The sequence below is a fragment of the Diceros bicornis genome, chromosome 33 (assembly GCF_020826845.1).
Source record: "Diceros bicornis minor isolate mBicDic1 chromosome 33, mDicBic1.mat.cur, whole genome shotgun sequence".
Lineage (NCBI taxonomy): Eukaryota > Metazoa > Chordata > Mammalia > Perissodactyla > Rhinocerotidae > Diceros > Diceros bicornis.
The window spans coordinates 4,926,444-4,943,883 of NC_080772.1; the positions used below are offsets into that span (position 1 = coordinate 4,926,444).

The following is a 17,440-nucleotide window of genomic DNA, read 5'->3' on the forward strand; positions in this document are numbered from 1 at the left end:
GAGCTTTGTGTGTGACCAGAAAAGATGCCCTGAGGTCTCAGCTGTAGCTGCTCTTACAACCCTGTGAAAGAAGGAAGAAAGGCTTAGAAAGGGTTGTAAACTGCCAGACCATTGAAGGAATATCAAAAAATACACACAGAGCCCCATGGAAAAGTTGGAAGACGTTGCTTCAAGTCATTTAGGGAAATATCTGTCAAATCTTTGGGTGACCACCAAGATAAACAAGCAGAGACTCTACTGACCACATTGACAGGAAATCTAGGCTTTTCAGAATTATGAATTACTCCAGGAAGGTCACTAAAAAAAGGAGGGGAGAACAATAACAAACTGTGACAATAGTAGACCCTAGGGCAGGGATGAGAGTCTGATTTCTAGAGTATGTTATTGGAAATATCCAGTTTTAAACAAAAACTATGATACATTCAAAGAATCAAAATTGTGATCTTTATATAAGAAAATAAGCTGTGAGTAGGAACTTTCCCTGAGTAAATCCAGCTATTGGACTTTCTGGACACATTTTTTAATTGTCTACCACAAATATGTTCAAAGGACTCAAGGAAGCCATGCCAAAAGAATTAACAGAAAATGTGATGTCTCATTAAATGAAGAATGTCAATGAAGAAATAGAAATAATAAACAGAATCAAGTGAAATCCTATAGTTTAAAAGTGCAATAACTGAAATAAATATTCCCTAGAGAAATTGAGATTATCCAGTCTAAGGAACCATGAAACAATAAATAAATAAAATGAATAGATCCTCAGAAACTTATGTGACAGCGTCAAGTGTACCAGCATATGCATAACAGGAATCCCAGGAGAGCAGAAAGAATACTTGAAGAAATAAAATGTCTGAAACTTCTCAAATTTGATGAAAAACGTTAACCTACACAGCCCAGGAGATCAATGAACTCTAAGGGGGATAAACACAAAAAGAAGCAAACATCATTATTAAACTTTATAAAAGCTCAAAATAAAGAATCTTGAAAGCAGCAAGAGAAAAATGACTGAAACCATATATGGGATCATTAATAAGGGTAACAGGTGATTTCTCATAATAAACCATGGAGGCCAGATGGCATTGAAATGACATATTTCAGTGCTGAAACAAAGATTATCAAACAAGAGTTCTTTATCCAGGTAAATTCTCCTTTGAAAACGAAGAAGAAATTAAACCATTAGTAGATTAAACAATAATAGCAGAATTTGCCACTAGAGATCTGCACTACAGGAAGTACTAATGTTCTTCAGAATAAAATGAAAGGACACTAACTTGAATCCACATGAAGAAATTAAGAACAATGTTAAAGGTAACTACATAATTAAATATAATTGACAGTATAAATACATTTTTGTTTGTAATTCTTTTCTTCTTCTAAGACAATTGCCTAAAACAAGAATTACAAAACTGTGTCATTGGGATTGTAATTTATAAAGATGTAATATGTATGGCAATTAATAGCATAAATGAAAGGTGAGGGAAGAGAGGTATATTGGAACAAATTTTTAAATATTACTGAAATTAAATTGGTATTGAGGTGAACTATACATAAAAGAAGGCAGTAATGGAGGAATAAATAAACAAAAAAACTAAGATATATTGTAAATAAAAAGAAAACAGTAGACATATATTTTACTTTTTGTAAAATGACACTTAAAGTAAATAGATTAAACATTACAAACAAAAGGCAGAGATTAGCAAAATGAAGTTTAAGAAAAGATCCAACTATGTGATATCCTTAAGAAAAATACTTCAGATTTTTTAATTAAACTCTATATTTTTATTTATTTATTTTTTTAATTTGGACAATTATTTTTACTGTACATAATTTAAAAATATACATGACAAAACACGAATTAAAATTTTGTTGATATTTATTTTTAAAGTTTTAAGGACAGTAAAGTGACCGTTTTTATTGAAGTGTAATTTTGATTCACATTTCCTTGATTGGTGGTGCTGAGTGTCTTTTCATGTACTTGTCCATCTGTCTTCTTTTAAAAAATGTCTATTTAGATCTGCTGCCTATTTTTTAATCAGATTTTTTTTTGTTACTGAGTTGAATGAGTTCTTTATATATTTTGGATAGTAACCCTTTATCAGATATATGATTTGCAAATATTTTCTCCCATTAGGTAGGTTGCTTTTTCATTTTATTGATGATTTTATTTTCTGTGGAGAAACTTTTTAGTTTGATGTAGTCCCACTTGTTTATTTTTGCTTTTGGTGTCAGATCCAAAAAATCATCACCAAAACATGTCAAGGAGCTTACCACTTATGTTTTCTTCTAGGAGTTTTATGGTTTCAGGTCTTACGTTCAAGTCTTTAATCCATTTTGTGTATTGTTGTGTATTATTTGTGTATGATATAAGATAGTGGTCTAATTTCATTCTTCTGTATATGGTTGGCCAGATTTCCCAACACTGTTTATTGAAGAGACTGTCCTTTCCCCACTGTATATTCTTGGCTCCTTTGCTATAAATTAATTGATCATATATTCCTGGGTGTATTTCTGGGCTTTCTCTTCTACTCCATTTGTCTATGTGTCTGTTTTTATGCCAATACCATACTGTTTTTATTTCTATAGCTTTATATTACAGTTTGATATCAGGGAGCATGATGCCTCCAGCTTTGTTCTTCTTTCTCAAGATTGCTTTGGCTGTTTAGGGTCTTTTGTGGTACCATACAAATTTTAGGATTCTTTGTTCTATTTCTCCAAAAATGCCATTGGAACTTGGATACAAATTGCATTGAACTGCAGATTGCTTTTGGTAGTATGGACATTTTAACAACATTAATTCTTCCAATCCATGAGCATGGAATATCTTTCTTTTTATTTGTCTCTTCTTCAATGTCTTTCATCAATATCTCTTAGTTTTCAGTATACAGGTCTTTCTCCTCCTTGGTTAAATTTATTCCTAGATATTTTATTCTAGTTGATGCAATTTTAAATGGGATTATTTTCTATTAGTTCATCACTAATGTGTAGAAACACTACAGATTTTTGTATATTGATTTTCTATCCTGCAACTTTACTGAGTTCATTTGTTAATTCAAACAGTTTTTTGGTGGAGTCTTTAGGGTTTCTATATAATATCATGTCATCTGCCTATAGTTTTACCTCTTCCTTTCCCATTTGGATGCCATTTATTTCTTTTTCTTTTCTAATTGCTCTAGCTGGGATTTCCAATACTGTGTTGAATATAACAGGTGAGAGTGAGCACCCTTGTTTTGTTCCTGATCTTAGAGGAAAAGCCTTCAGGTTTTCAATATTGAGTATGTTAGCTGTGGGCTTCTCGTATATGACCTTTATAATGTTGAGGTACACTCCCCTTATACCCACTTTATTGAGAGTTTTTATCATAACTTGACATTGAATTTTTTCAAATTATTTTTCTGCATCTGTTGAGATGATCATATGATTTTTATCCTTCATTTTGTTAACGTGGTTTATTGCATTGATTGATTTGTGGATGCTGAACGATCTTTGCATCCCTGGAATAAATTTCACTTGATCATGTTATATGATCCTTTTAATGTATTGTTGAATTCAGTTTGCTAATATTTTGTTCGGGATTTTTGCATCTATATTTGTTAGAGATATTGGCCTGTAATTTTCTTTTCTTGTGCTGTCTTTATCTGGTTTTGGTATTAGAGTAATGAGTTCAGAAGTGTTTCCTCTTCTATTTTTGGAAGAGTTTGAGAAGGATTGATATTAATTCTTCTTTGAATGTTTGGTAGAATTCACAAGTGAACCCACCTGGTCCTGGACCTTTATTTGTTGGGAGGTTTTTGATTACTCATTCAATCTCCTTACTAGGAACTGGTCTGTTCAGATTTTCTATTTCTTCATGATGCAGTCTTGGAAAGTTGTATGTTTCTAGGAATTTATCCATTTCTTATAAGTTGTCCAATTTTTTGGCATATAATTGTTCAATGTAGTATCCTTTGTATTTCTGTGATATCAGTTGTAATATCCTCTTTCATTTCTGATTTTATTTATTTGTGTCCTCTCTTTTTTTTTCTTGGTAAGTCTAGTCAAAAGAGTGTCAATTTTTGTTTATCTTTTATAAAGAACCAGCTTTTTTTTAATTGGTCTTTCCTATGGTCTTTTTAATCTCTATTTCATTTATTTCCACTCTGATCTTTGTTATTTCCTTCCTTGTACTAACTTTAGGCTTTGTTTGTTCTTCTTTTTCTAGTTCCTTGAAGTGTAAAGTTAAGTTGTTTATTTGAAATTTTTCCTTTTTTCTCAAGGTAGGCCTGTATCACTATGAATTTTTCTTTTAAAATTGTTTTTGCTGCAACCCATGAGTTTTGGTATGTAGTAGTTCCATTTTAACTTTTCTCAAGGTATTTTTTGATTTCCCTTTTGATTTCTTTGTTGATCCATTGGTTTTTCAGTGGCATGTTGTTTAAACTCCACATATTTGTGAATTTTCCAGTTTTCTTCTTGTAATTGATTTTTAGTTTCATACCATTGTGGTCAGAAAAAATGCTTGATAGGATTTCAGTCTTCTTAAATTTATTGACTTCTTTTGTGACTTAACCTATGATTTATCCTGGAGCATGTTCCATGTGCACTTGAGACAAATGTTTATTCTGTTGCCTTTGGATGGAATGTTCTGTATATATCTATTAAATTCATGTGGTCTAATGTGTTATTTAAGGCCAATGTTTCCTTATTGATTTTCTGTCTGGATGATCTATCCATTGATGTAAGCAGAGTACTAAAGTCCTCTACTATTATTGTATTGTTGTCTATTTCTCTCTTTAGCTCTGTTACTATTTGCTTTATATATTTGTGTGCTCCCTAATTTCTTAAACATTGGAAAAACATTCTTGATTTCACCTATTGATCCATTTCTTTGCTCATTTAAGGAAAAAATAACAAGACTCCTCTACAGGGTTGTTATCTATACTCACTATCTAATTGCTTTCTACTTAATTACCTATGAGCCCATTTCTATGAGCCTTTCCTTCCACTTTTCCATAAAAACTTCTGTTGTCAAGGATATAAATGACCTCCATGTTGCTAAATCTAATGATCAATTTCCAGTTGTCATTTTACCAGGATCTGCTTTTCTCTCTCACTTCCTTGGCAACTACTGTTCTTTTTTCTTTGCTGGTTCTTCTCCATCTTTCCCACATTTTTTTTTTTTTTTTGATTTTTATTGATATTTTAATGGTTTCTAACATTGTGAAATTTTGGGTTGTACATTTTTGTTTGTCCATCACCCCGTATATGACTCCCTTCACCCCTTGTGCCCACCCCCCACCCCCACTTCCCGGGTAACCACAGTCCAGTTTTCTCTGTCCATGTGTTGGTTTATATTCCACATATGAGTGAGATCATACAGTGTTTGTCTTTCTCTTTCTGGCTTATTTCACTTAACATAATACGCTCCAGGCCCATCCATGTTGTTGCAAATGGGACGATTTTGTCTTTTTTTATGGCTGAGTAGTATTCCATTGTATATATATACCACATTTTCTTAATCCAATCGTCAGTCGAGGGACACTTAGGTTGCTTCCACTTCTTGGCTATGGTGAATAATGCTGCAATGAACATAGGGGTGCATAAGCCTCTTTGGATTGTTGATTTCAGGTGCGTTGGATAGATTCCCAGTAGTGGGATGGCTGGATCATAGGGCATCTCTATTTTTAATTCTTTGAGGAATCTCCATACCGTTTTCCATAGAGGCTGCACCAATTTGCATTCCCACCAGCTGTGTATGAGGGTTCCTGTTTCTCCACATCCTCTCCAACATTTGTTGTTTTTTGTCTTGGTGATTATAGCCATTCTAACGGGCGTGAGGTGGTATCTTAGTGTTGTTTTGATTTGCATTTCCCTGATGATTAGTGATGTTGAGCATCTTTTCATGTGCCTATTGGCCATCTGTATATCTTCCTTGGAGAAGTGTCTGTTCATTTCCTCTGCCCATTTTTTGATCGGGTTGTTTGTTTTTTTGTTGTTCAATTGTGTGAGTTCTTTATATATTATGGAGATCAACCCCTTGTCAGATGTATGTTTTGCAAATATTCTCTCCCAGCTGGTTGGTTGTTTGTTCATCTTGATTCTGGTTTCATTTGTCTTATAAAAGCTCTTTAGTCTGATAAAGTCCCACTTGTTTATTTTTTCTTTAGTTTCCCTAGTCTGGGTAGGCATGTCATCCGAAAAGATTCCTTTAAACCCAATGTCAAATAGTGTGTTGCCTATATTTTCTTCTATGAGTTTTATAGTTTCAGGTCTCACCTTCAGGTCTTTGATCCATTTTGAGTTAATTTTTGTGAATGGCGATAGCACATGGTCCACTTTCATTCTTTTGCATGTGGATGTCCAGTTTTCCCAACACCATTTATTGAAGAGACTTTCCTTTCTCCATTGCATGTCCTTAGCACCTTTGTCGAAAATTAGCTGTCCGTATATGTGTGGTTTTATTTCTGGGCTTTCAATTCTGTTCCATTGATCTGTGTGTCTGTTTTTGTACCAGTACCATGCTGTTTTGATTACTATTGCTTTGTAGTATGTTTTGAAGTCAGGAATTGTGATGCCTCCTGCTTTGTTCTTTTTCTTTAGGATTTCTTTAGCTATTCGGGGTCTTTTGTTGCCCCATATAAATTTTAGTATTCTTTTTTCTATTTCTGTGAAGAATGTCATTGGGATTCTGATTGGGATTGCATTGAATCTGTAGATTGCTTTAGGTAATATAGACATTTTAACTATGTTTATTCTTCCAATCCACGTGCATGGGATATCTTTCCATTTCTTTATGTCATCGTAGATTTCCCTCAATAATGTCTTGTAGTTCTCATTGTATAGGTCCTTCACCTCCTTGGTAAGATTTATTCCTAGGTATTTTATTCTTTTTGATGCAATTGTAAATGGTATTATCTTTTTGAGCTCTCTTTCTGTTAGTTCATTATTAGCATATAGAAATGCAACTGATTTTTGTAGATTGATTTTGTACCCTGCAACTTTGCTGTAGTTGTTGATTGTTTCTAACAGTTTTCCAACAGATTCTTTAGGGTTTTCTATATATACAATCATGTCATCTGCAAATAGTGAGAGTTTCACTTCTTCGTTACTTATTTGGATTCCTTTTATTCCTTTTTCTTGCCTAATTGCTCTGGCCAAAACCTCCAGTACTATGTTGAACAGGAGTGGTGAGAGTGGGCAGCCCTGCCTCATTCCTGTTCTCAGAGGAATGGCTTTCAGTCTTTCCCCATTGAGTATGATGTTAGCTGTGGGTTTGTCATATATGGCCTTTATTATGTTGAAGTACTTTCCTTCTATTCCCATTTTATTGAGAGTTTTTATCATAAATGGATGTTGTATCTTGTCAAATGCCTTCTCTGCGTCTATTGAGACGATCATGTGGTTTTTATTCTTTGTTTTGTTGATGTGATGTATCACGTTGATTGATTTGCGGATGTTGAACCATCCCTGCGTCTCTGGTATAAATCCCACTTGATCATGGTGTATGATCTTTTTAATATATTGTTGTATTCGGTTTGCCAATATTTTGTTGAGGATTTTTGCATCAATGTTCATCAGCGATATTGGCCTGTAATTTTCTTTCTTTGTATTGTCTTTGTCTGGTTTTGGTATCAGGGTGATGTTGGCCTCATAGAATGATTCAGGAAGTGTTCCATCTTCCTCTATTTTTTGGAATAGTTTGAGGAGGATGGGTATTAAATCTTCTTTGAATGTTTGGTAAAATTCACTGGAGAAGCCATCTGGTCCTGGACTTTTATTTTTTGGGAGGTTTTTGATTACTATTTCAATCTCTTTACTTGTGATTGGTCTATTCATATTCTCCATTTCTTCTTGGTTCAATTTTGGGAGGTTGTATAAGTCTAAGAATTTATCCATTTCTTCTAGATTGTCCAATTTGTTGGCATATAATTTCTCATAGTATTCTCTTATAATCCTCTGTATTTCCATGGTATCCATTGTAATTTCTCCTCTTTCATTTCTAATTTTATTTACTTGAGCCTTTTCTCTTTTTTTCTTAGTTAGCCTGGCTAAGGGTTTGTCTATTTTGTTTATCTTCTCGAAGAACCAACTCTTTGTTTCATTAATCCTTTCTACTGTTTTTTTGGTCTCAATATCATTTATTTCTGCTCTGATTTTTATTATTTCTCTCCTTCTGCTGGCTTTGGGCTTTGTTTGTTCTTCTTTTTCTAGTTCTGTTAGGTGTATTTTAAGGTTGCCTATTAGGGCTTTTTCTTGTTTGTTAAGGTGGGCTTGTATCGCTATGAGTTTCCCTCTCAGGACCGCTTTTGCTGCGTCCCATATGGTTTGATATGGCATGTTATCATTTTCGTTTGTTTCCAGATAGTTTTTGATTTCTCCTTTAATTTCATCAATGATCCATTGGTTGTTCAGTAGCATGTTGTTTAATCTCCACATTTTTGTCACTTTCCCAGTTTTTTTTTCCTGGTTCATTTCCAGTTTCATAGCCTTATGGTCTGAAAAGATGCTTGTTATGATTTCAATCTTCTTATATTTATTGAGGCTTGCTTTGTTTCCCAACATATGGTCTATCCTAGAGAATGTTCCATGCGCGCTTGAGAAGAATGTGTAGTCAGCTGTTTTTGGGTGGAGTGCTCTGTATATGTCTACTAGGTCCATCTCGTCCAGTTTTTCATTTAAGTCTAATATTTCTTTATTAACTTTTTGTCTGGATGATCTATCCATTGCTGTAAGTGGGGTGTTAAGATCCCCTACTATTATTGTGTTGTTGTTGATTTCTCCTTTTAGGTTTGTTAATAGTTGTTTTATGTACATTGGTGCTTCTATGTTGGGTGCATATATATTTATAAGTGATATGTCTTCTTGATGGAGTTTCCCTTTTATCATTATATATTTCCCTTCTTTGTCTTTCTTAACCTGTTTTATCTTGAAGTCTACTTTGTCTGATATGAGTATGGCAACACCTGCTTTCTTTTGTTTGGCATTAGCTTGGAGTATTGTCTTCCATCCTTTCACTCTGAGCCTGTGCTTGTCTTTAGTGCTAAGATGTGTTTCCTGAAGGCAGCATATTGTTGGGTCTTGCTTTTTAATCCATCCTGCCACTCTGTATCTTTTGATTGGAGAGTTCAATCCATTTACATTTAGGGTAATTATTGAAATATGAGGGTTGAATGTTGCTGTTTTGTCACTTATTTTCTGGTTCTTTTGCATTTCCTTTGTTTCTTGTCCCATTTGTTTTGGACTGCCAATTCAGTTTGGTTGTTCTGTCTTATGATTCTTCTAGTTTTCTCTTTGTTTATCATATGTGGTTTTAATTTGATTGTTTGTTTAGTGGTTACCTTGAGGTTTGGGCGAAAAATCTTCTGTATGAGATAGTCCATTATCTGATAGCCTCCTATTTCCTTATACTAAGTCAATTCAGTCACTTTCCTCTTCCCCTTCTAAGTTGCTCTTGTTATACCTTATTCTATCTTGTGTTGTGGCTGTGTGTTTACAGTGATGAGGTTAAATTTATTTTTGGTGAATTTCTTCCTTTGATCTTTGAGTTTAGTATTTAAGTGGTTGCTAACCTATTCCGGTAAAAATCTACTATTTCTCTGATTTTGTCTACCTACTTTTCTCCTTACTCCAAGCTTTGTGTTCCCTTTCTCTTCTTGTTTTCAGGCCTGAGGGCCTTCTTGAGTATTTCTTGTAGTGGCGGTCTGGTGGCCATGAACTCCCTTAGCTTTTGTTTATCTGGGAGAGTTACTATTTCTCCATCATATTTGAAGGATATTTTTGCTGGATAGAGTATTCTTGGCTGAAAGTTTTTGTCTTTTAGTATTTTGAATATATCATTCCAGTCTCTTCTAGCCTGAAAAGTTTCTGTTGAGAAATCCGCTGAGAGCCTGATGTGAGTTCCTTTGTACGTTATTTTTTGTTTTTGTCTAGCTGCCCTTAATATTGTTTCTTTGTCGTTGACCCTGGCTAGCCTTACCACTAGGTGTCGTGGTGAAGGCCTTTGTCTGTTAATATATATAGGAGTCCTGTTGGCTTCGCTTACTGGTATTTCCTGCTCCTTCCCCAGATTTGGGAAATTTTCAGCTATTATTTCCTTGAATAGGCTCTCTGTTCCTCTTTCCCTCTCCTCTCCCTCAGGAATACCTATAATTCTTATGTTACATTTTCTAATAGAGTCCGATATTTCTCGGAGTCTTTCTTCATTTCTTTTTAGTCTTAGTTCTCTCTCTTCTTCCATCTGGAGTATATCTGTATTCCTATCCTCTAAAGTACTAATTCTTTCCTCCATATTGTCAGCTCTGTTCTTTAAAGATTCCAGATTCTCCTTTATCTCCTCCATTGTGTTCTTCATCTCCATCAACCCTGATAGGTTTTTCTTTATGATTTCAATCTCTTTTGTGAAGAAACTCCTAATCTCATTTAATTGTTTGTCTGTGTTGTCTCGTATTTCGTTGAGTGTTTTTATGATAGCTATTTTGAAATCTCTGTCATTTAGTTTATGGATTTCTGTGTCTTCGGGGTTGATTTCTGGGTGCTTGTCATTTTGTTTCTGGTCTGGTGATTTCATATATTTTTGCATTGTGGTTCCTGTGTTGGTTTTGATTTTCCTCATCCTGGAAGTCTCTGGTTGCAATTTCCACCTGCCGCCACTGTCTGGTGGTAAAGGGCTGTGTAGTCTAAGCCCCCTGCGCTCTGCCCCAGTTTTTCTGCTGCGATCCGCAGTTTTGTTTTGTTTTGTTTTGTTTCTTTTCCCCACTGCGATCTACGGGTCCAGTCCAGTTTATTCAGGTCTGCCTCGGACCGCTAGATCTGGTCGAGCTGCAGACTCCGGGTTGCGGGGAGGGGGGAGCTCTCTCTTTTGCCCTCTGGGTCCCTGACGTGGGGGGCTTCTCGTTTGCCCCTCTTTATCCACTCTCTGGGTTGCTCAGATGTTGGTGGTAGCCCTGTGGCTCCTCTGAGCCCTCTGTGCGGGAGTTTCCCACTGGCTGAGAGAGCCCGAAGAGCTACAGTTTCCTGCCGAGGGCCGCCCCTCCCCCCTCTCTGGGAGCCGCGCAGACCGGATCGCTGATCTGATGGGGAGGGAGCGGAGTTCTCCTTACCTCTCCCCACTTCCTCCGGGGGCCCAGCACGTTCCGCTCTCAGATGTGCGGCAGTGTGGATCCCTCCGCTCCAGCTTTTCACTGTCTGGGATTCCGTTGTTGGTCTGTGGCTGTTACTTTTGTTGTATTTTGTGGGGGAAGAATTCACGGGAAAGCTCACTCCGCCATGATGCTGACGTCACTCCCTTTCCCACATTTTTATACTGTAGGATCCCAGGAATGAGTCTTTAATCCTTTTGTCTACATACGTTCCACACCTTGATCTTTTCATTCAGACCACAGCTTTATGTGTCACCTGTATGCTGATAGATCCTAAATTTTTATACCAAACCCTGATTTTTCCCTTAAGCTTACACTAATATATACAGCTATCTACTTACACCTTGTATGTCTAATATGCTCTCGAATGTAACACATCTAAAACCAAAATTTTGATCTTTCATGCCAAACCTACTTTTCCCACAATTTCTCTACTTTAGTAAACAATAACTCTCTCCTTCCAGTTTCTCCACTAGAGATCTTTCAATCGTTCTTAATTCAACCTTACTTTCAAATCCCACACCTTTATTAAAAAACTTTATAAGCTCTCTCCCTTCTTTCAATCTTATTCCCAAACAACTCATTCTCAATAGTGTAGCCAGAATTATCATTTTAAGACTTATGTCAATCCCTGCCACTTCTCTGCTCAAAAATCTCCAATGGTTTTCCATGTCACTCAGAGTAAAAGTCATAAAGGGCCCAAATGGCACTGTAAATTCTGGCCTGTGTTATTTATTTGACATCATTTCCTATTAATTACTCTTTAATTCATTCAATTCCAGCCTTAATAGCCCCTTGCTTTTTCTCAGACTCTCCTAGATTGTCTCTACCTCAGGACCTTTGAAATTGCACTTCTGCCTGGAGTGTTTTCCCACAAACATTGAAATGGTTTGCTCCTTTGTGCCCTTCAGGTTATGCCTACATAGCAATGTGGATGTTTCCATCCCACATTCCCTCCCACACTCTTTGCTCTCTTCTCTGCATTATTTTCTAGGCAGCACTTATTATAATATTCAGAAATATTATATTTAATTTATTTATTTTCTTTTATTTTATGTCCTACCTCTAGGATGTAAGTCCTATCAGGACTTTTTTTTGTCTTTTTTTGCTCACTACTCTATCTTTTCACTAAAAAAAAAAAAAAAAACAGACTAGATGCATAGTAAGCACTCAATACATATTCATTGAATGAATGAATGGTTAAGTTTTGAAGAGAATTATGTTTGGTGAGATTCTGGGGTTAAGAAGAGCTTTATTACAAAGAGATAGTAAATAACTTGGTGGAAGTCATCTGTGGATGCTCAGTAGATAGATGGACATGTAGATCTAGGATTCACATTAGAAATGAGTAAAAGAATGCTACTAGTTTATATAGAAGTGATAATTGAAGCCCTAGGAGTGGATATGATTATCAAAGGTGACCGCTGAGGCAGAGGAAAGATGAGTGGACATTGGAATTAAGGGCCAGACTTGAATACATCTCTGCTCTCTGCTTTCTCTTCTAATTACCTATTATTTCCTGTCTACCACTCACTCCCCTGAAAAAAAGTATAAAAATTTTAAAGTGCTAATCTACATCAAATAATTGACATAATTGACAATGTATGAATAATTGAAAATACTAATATTTCCAAAAATTTCTGTATATTTAGTTATTTGGTTTTTGATAACCAAGATATAATTTCCAATTTAATAAAGATGTGTTGGAATTATTTTTGAGGAAAAGTTGTTACATTTTTGCCTAGTTGCAACATTCAACAATACTCTCCTCTTTACCAAGAATGAATTGCATGGTGTTTGTTGTTGTTTTACTTTTTAATAGTACACAGACGCATCTCATATTTTCCAAAACTATCCCACTCTTTTCATATCTGATGGACTTAATATGGGTTGACACAGTAAGTACTCAAAATCTGCAGGTGAAATAAGCTGGTTGCACAAAGAAGGAAGGGGTATGGGGTTTATTTAAGGAAAGAGTAATCCTGCTGGTTGACCAATAATATATCAGAGTGCCACTGAAGTAGACTGTTAAAAATAAATCTTCTGAAGTAATTATGGTGAAGTAACTAAAATCATTTTTAGATGGAAGCATTTCAGGAAATTAGAATAGTTAAAGCAAATCTTTGCTATTCAATAGAGTAAATCAAGATCTGCCGTAGGAAATTGACTATGAAATACTGAAAATTTGAAGGGAATTACTGAGACAGCATAGCAATTTTATCTATGTTGACATAACTATGAATCTATATTGTACTCTATTGTGCTCCTATGGCATGGCCTGAGAAAATACTTCTAAAGTGAGGTATTTTATTTAAATAGAATGCTGGCACGTGATAGCTATTACAATATGACCTAACTGAATGGACATTTTGTATTATTTTCCATTGCTACATACTAATATACATTGCAAAAACTCAGTAATGTGCATATCAACGGTAATTCTCCATTCTTTATTGCAAATATGTAATGAAATGGCAACAACTTTGTCAGCAATTTTGTATAATTTATTACCCTGTAGTTATCCTCTTTGTGATAAGTTTACCCTATAGACTATTAAGCACATAGATGTATGTCTTCTCTCAATCCTCTTGGAATTAAAACATTTTAATGGGACTATTGATGGTTTTTCATAAAAATACTTGTGATGTCAGCTTTTAAAAATCTATCGTGAGCATCGCCTCATTATTTTACAGCTAGTCTGACATCATTTGTGGTTTAAAAGAACTTTTTTCTATTTTCACTGCAACAAATATCATTTGGTTGCCACTGGTAGATGGGCTACAAATTTTCTTAAGTATCCAAATGGGAAAAATATTTCTAAAATTCTGATTAATGGGCTCCAGTTGATTTTTTAAACAACTAAGTACTACAATTAAAATTAACTAAATTTAAAATTATTGCATGGATTATTTTTTGGAACTGAACCGTTTGGCTCCTAGCGTCATAAACATTCATATCCCCTTGCTTTCAGTATTTCATATTCAATTTCCTATGACAACTAATAATTTATTCTAGACAACAGTGAGGGGTATTTTTAAAATTATTCTAATCCACATTTATCATTTGAAGTGTGTATAAGGCGATAAAAATACTTTTTAAGTTACTCTCATGTTTCTCTTTATTTATACTTTATCAAGAATAAAATTTTAATCTCTTAGACCATGTTTTGAAGTAAATCTGTAATACATATAAAACTTACATATTGAATAAAAATGCCTACAGTTTCCACACATTAGATATAAGTGATTCTAGTTAAGGTTATTGCACTTGAAAAAAAGTCTAGCTATTATTTAGTTGTTTAGTTATTATCAGTTTTTTAAAGTAATTGATTTTTATGTTATCGGACCCATTTCTCTTTCCCTTTTAGGAGTTGGAATTTTCAAATCTATTTGCTGTTCTTCACTGCATTCATTCATTCTTTGCTGCCAAAGTAGCTTGTTTGGACCCTCTCTTTTTAGGCAGTCAGGCTACTGCTTCTGCTGCTGCCAGCTCTGCTACTACAAGCAAAGCAAAGTACACAACTTGACATACTGAGTTTTGCATTGCCACTTACCATGACTATGTAAACAGAATAAATATATTCATCATTTTAGACACTGGAGAAACCATGATATCACCAAGTCAACAGTGAAGTCAAATTGAAATTTCAGCAGAAAAAAGAAGGTCATTAGGAATCTCAAAAACATTTCTTTTTTGAAAGGCATCTGTGAATAATCCTAAATGAACAGAACAGCTTGTTCTCACTGAGTTGATTTGTACCCATATACTGCTTTCATCAAAAGTGGAAACAAAAGAATGAATGATTCGAAGTATGTAAATAATATAAAAATTGTAAGCTACCTATAAATAAAAATACCAATTAAATGGTTATTTCTGTATTTTAGATTATTTTGTATGACAAATACATATTGGACCAGATCATGAACTAATGCCCTATCATTGTATTATGAGTAAATAAAGGAGAAAAAAAAATATTGCAGCATGGAGACTAGGATGCAAAAACTCTCATTAAAAAAGAAAGTACTTTAATTTGCTGATTTAGATTTCTCTTGTATTCTCATTCACTGGCACTTCAATTTTGTTTATCTTATCGTAAAATATTCCTAAGAATTGCAAAATGATAATTACATTGACCTATGAAAGACACAATGTGAAATGGACTATTTCTCCCTTGGACCATGGATGCTAAATGTTTTATTAGCTTCCAGTGTCAAATAAATATGCCAAAATGTGCTAATTTAATTATGAACGATGGAAACATTCACAAACCTCTTGTTCCTTCCTTCATTTAAGGAGATTCATATTTTACCTAATGGGGTTTATTATCAAATTAAGTTTCATAAATTTTCAGTGACCCCCAAAAACTTTATAGAGAAAAAATATCAACAAATGTGTGAGAAACAGTTCTTTGTAATCCTAACCCTACTAGTTAATTGTGGACTGAAATGTCCTCAGACAGCCAGTCTCAAAGCTATTATTTATGTTAGGTAAATGACCTTTGTCCATTTTAGCAATATTTTATGAGAAAATAAGGTGAGATGTGAAAATAAAATTTAAAATTTCTATCTTACCATGTCATAAAAAGTGATTAAATAATGCCAAACTTTGTGGGTTACTTAGGTAGCTTGTCTTAGGAAGGTAAATGTGGAAAGGATGGGAATTTGAAAGCACTGGAAGTGTGTGCACATGACTTAGGTCCCAGGTATTGCACAACTATTTGTGTAACGTGGAAATGTTCTCTGTCCTTCACTGCAGCTGTCCTGAGGTCTGCTTTTAAACAATGAGCTGCTTATTAAAAAAGGAAAAAAGTTCTTTTTTATTAACACTTGCTTTCCCAACTAAATCAAACATTAGATATTTCCTTGTGAAGATGACCAAGTATCTAATAAGGTGGTTTAATTTTCTTTTTTTAAATAGAAAAAAAAAAGTCACTCAAGAAGGAAACAAAAATTATTTGTAAAAAGGACACATGACCATTATAATTTAAGAAATTAATATCAAACTATTTCTATAATCATTATAAATTATTAATTCACTTTGCATCTGATTAATTCTTAAACACATTAAATTGAAAAGAAAGAGTGAAGGTTCATAATTGTTCTTGGGCAAGTGTTAAGTTGAATCTAGGACACTTTATTAAAAGAACTATTGCAAATTGGAAAATATACAGTTTTAATATATTTTGACTAGAAAGCTAAATACATATCTGTAATTAGGATACCACTGTAGAATTTTTGCTCACTATGTATTGATTAAACACAAGAGTCATTCTAAAATTAGAAGCCCACCCAAAGCAGGCTTCAGTAGGCCACTTTTAAACTTATGGAGAAAGAGTAGATCTAGGTATCTACCCTTAGGATTTTAAGCAGTAGTAGCCAGTTCATTATAGAATCTCAGCTACTAACTCGAGTTGTATCTGCGTGTTCCCCACATTGGGGTAACATCTATGTGTCCACGGTGTGATAATCTGGTCTACAGGCAATATGAAATGGGCTAGATAGCTAAAAGAAAAAGAAATAGTTTTAAAACTTTATGTAAGTGTAATGTAATCATTAAAAAAAATTAATGTCAGATTTTGTAAATGTTCCAATTAAAAAATACAAAAAGGCAATTTAATTAAATATCCCCTTTGTTATACCATAATCTTCTAGCCCAAGCTCATGTGTAAGAAAAAAGAAAAGGTGCACAACACGATATGTATGGGTATATATCTCCTTGTACAACACACACACCCATACACACACACACACACACACATATATATGTATATATATGATAAAATGCTAAACACAAATTATGTCAGAAAAATATATTTCAAATACATATACTTAATGTACTTTAAATTTACATTGTAAATTGTCATTGAATTAAAATTTATGATATCATTATTGTGTTTATTTTTGATACTATCTATAAAAATAAAAAGCCTAAATTGCTACTTAACATGATTAGTCAAGCGGCCACCTATTGAAAAAATATTATTCTGATTTTCATCACCTAGCAAATAGTATTTAACATTTTCTTTATGATGCAATGACTAGCCATTATCATTTGTTATAACTTGGACTACTTGAATGAGGAAGTTTAGAAATGAACAAAAATACTCAGATAAATCTCTATTTCTCATGTAATTTAGATTTAGATGCATGAGATTATCATCAAATTCTAGTTTATTTATACTAGAGCACATTTTAACAGCAGAATGCTTAATTATGTGTTAACCCCCCCAGTGCCTTGGTCTATGTATGTATGTGTGTGTGTGTGTGTGTATATACACATTATAATATACATACACACACAGAAACACTTTAAAAGGTTCATTATAG

The 17,440-nt window shown here is 34.1% G+C and overlaps 1 protein-coding gene across 1 annotated transcript in view; it reads left to right on the forward strand.

Annotated features, from left to right (window-relative positions):
* SNTG1 (syntrophin gamma 1) overlaps positions 1 to 16,913 on the forward strand; it is a 388,392-nt gene extending 371,479 nt beyond the window's left edge. Inside the window, exon 18 of the mRNA XM_058528686.1 lies at positions 14,482 to 16,913. Coding sequence (XP_058384669.1) covers positions 14,482 to 14,640 — 159 coding nt within the window. The 3' untranslated portion in view covers positions 14,641 to 16,913. The remainder of the gene's footprint in view (positions 1 to 14,481) is intronic.
* Positions 16,914 to 17,440: the final 527 nt, after the last annotated feature.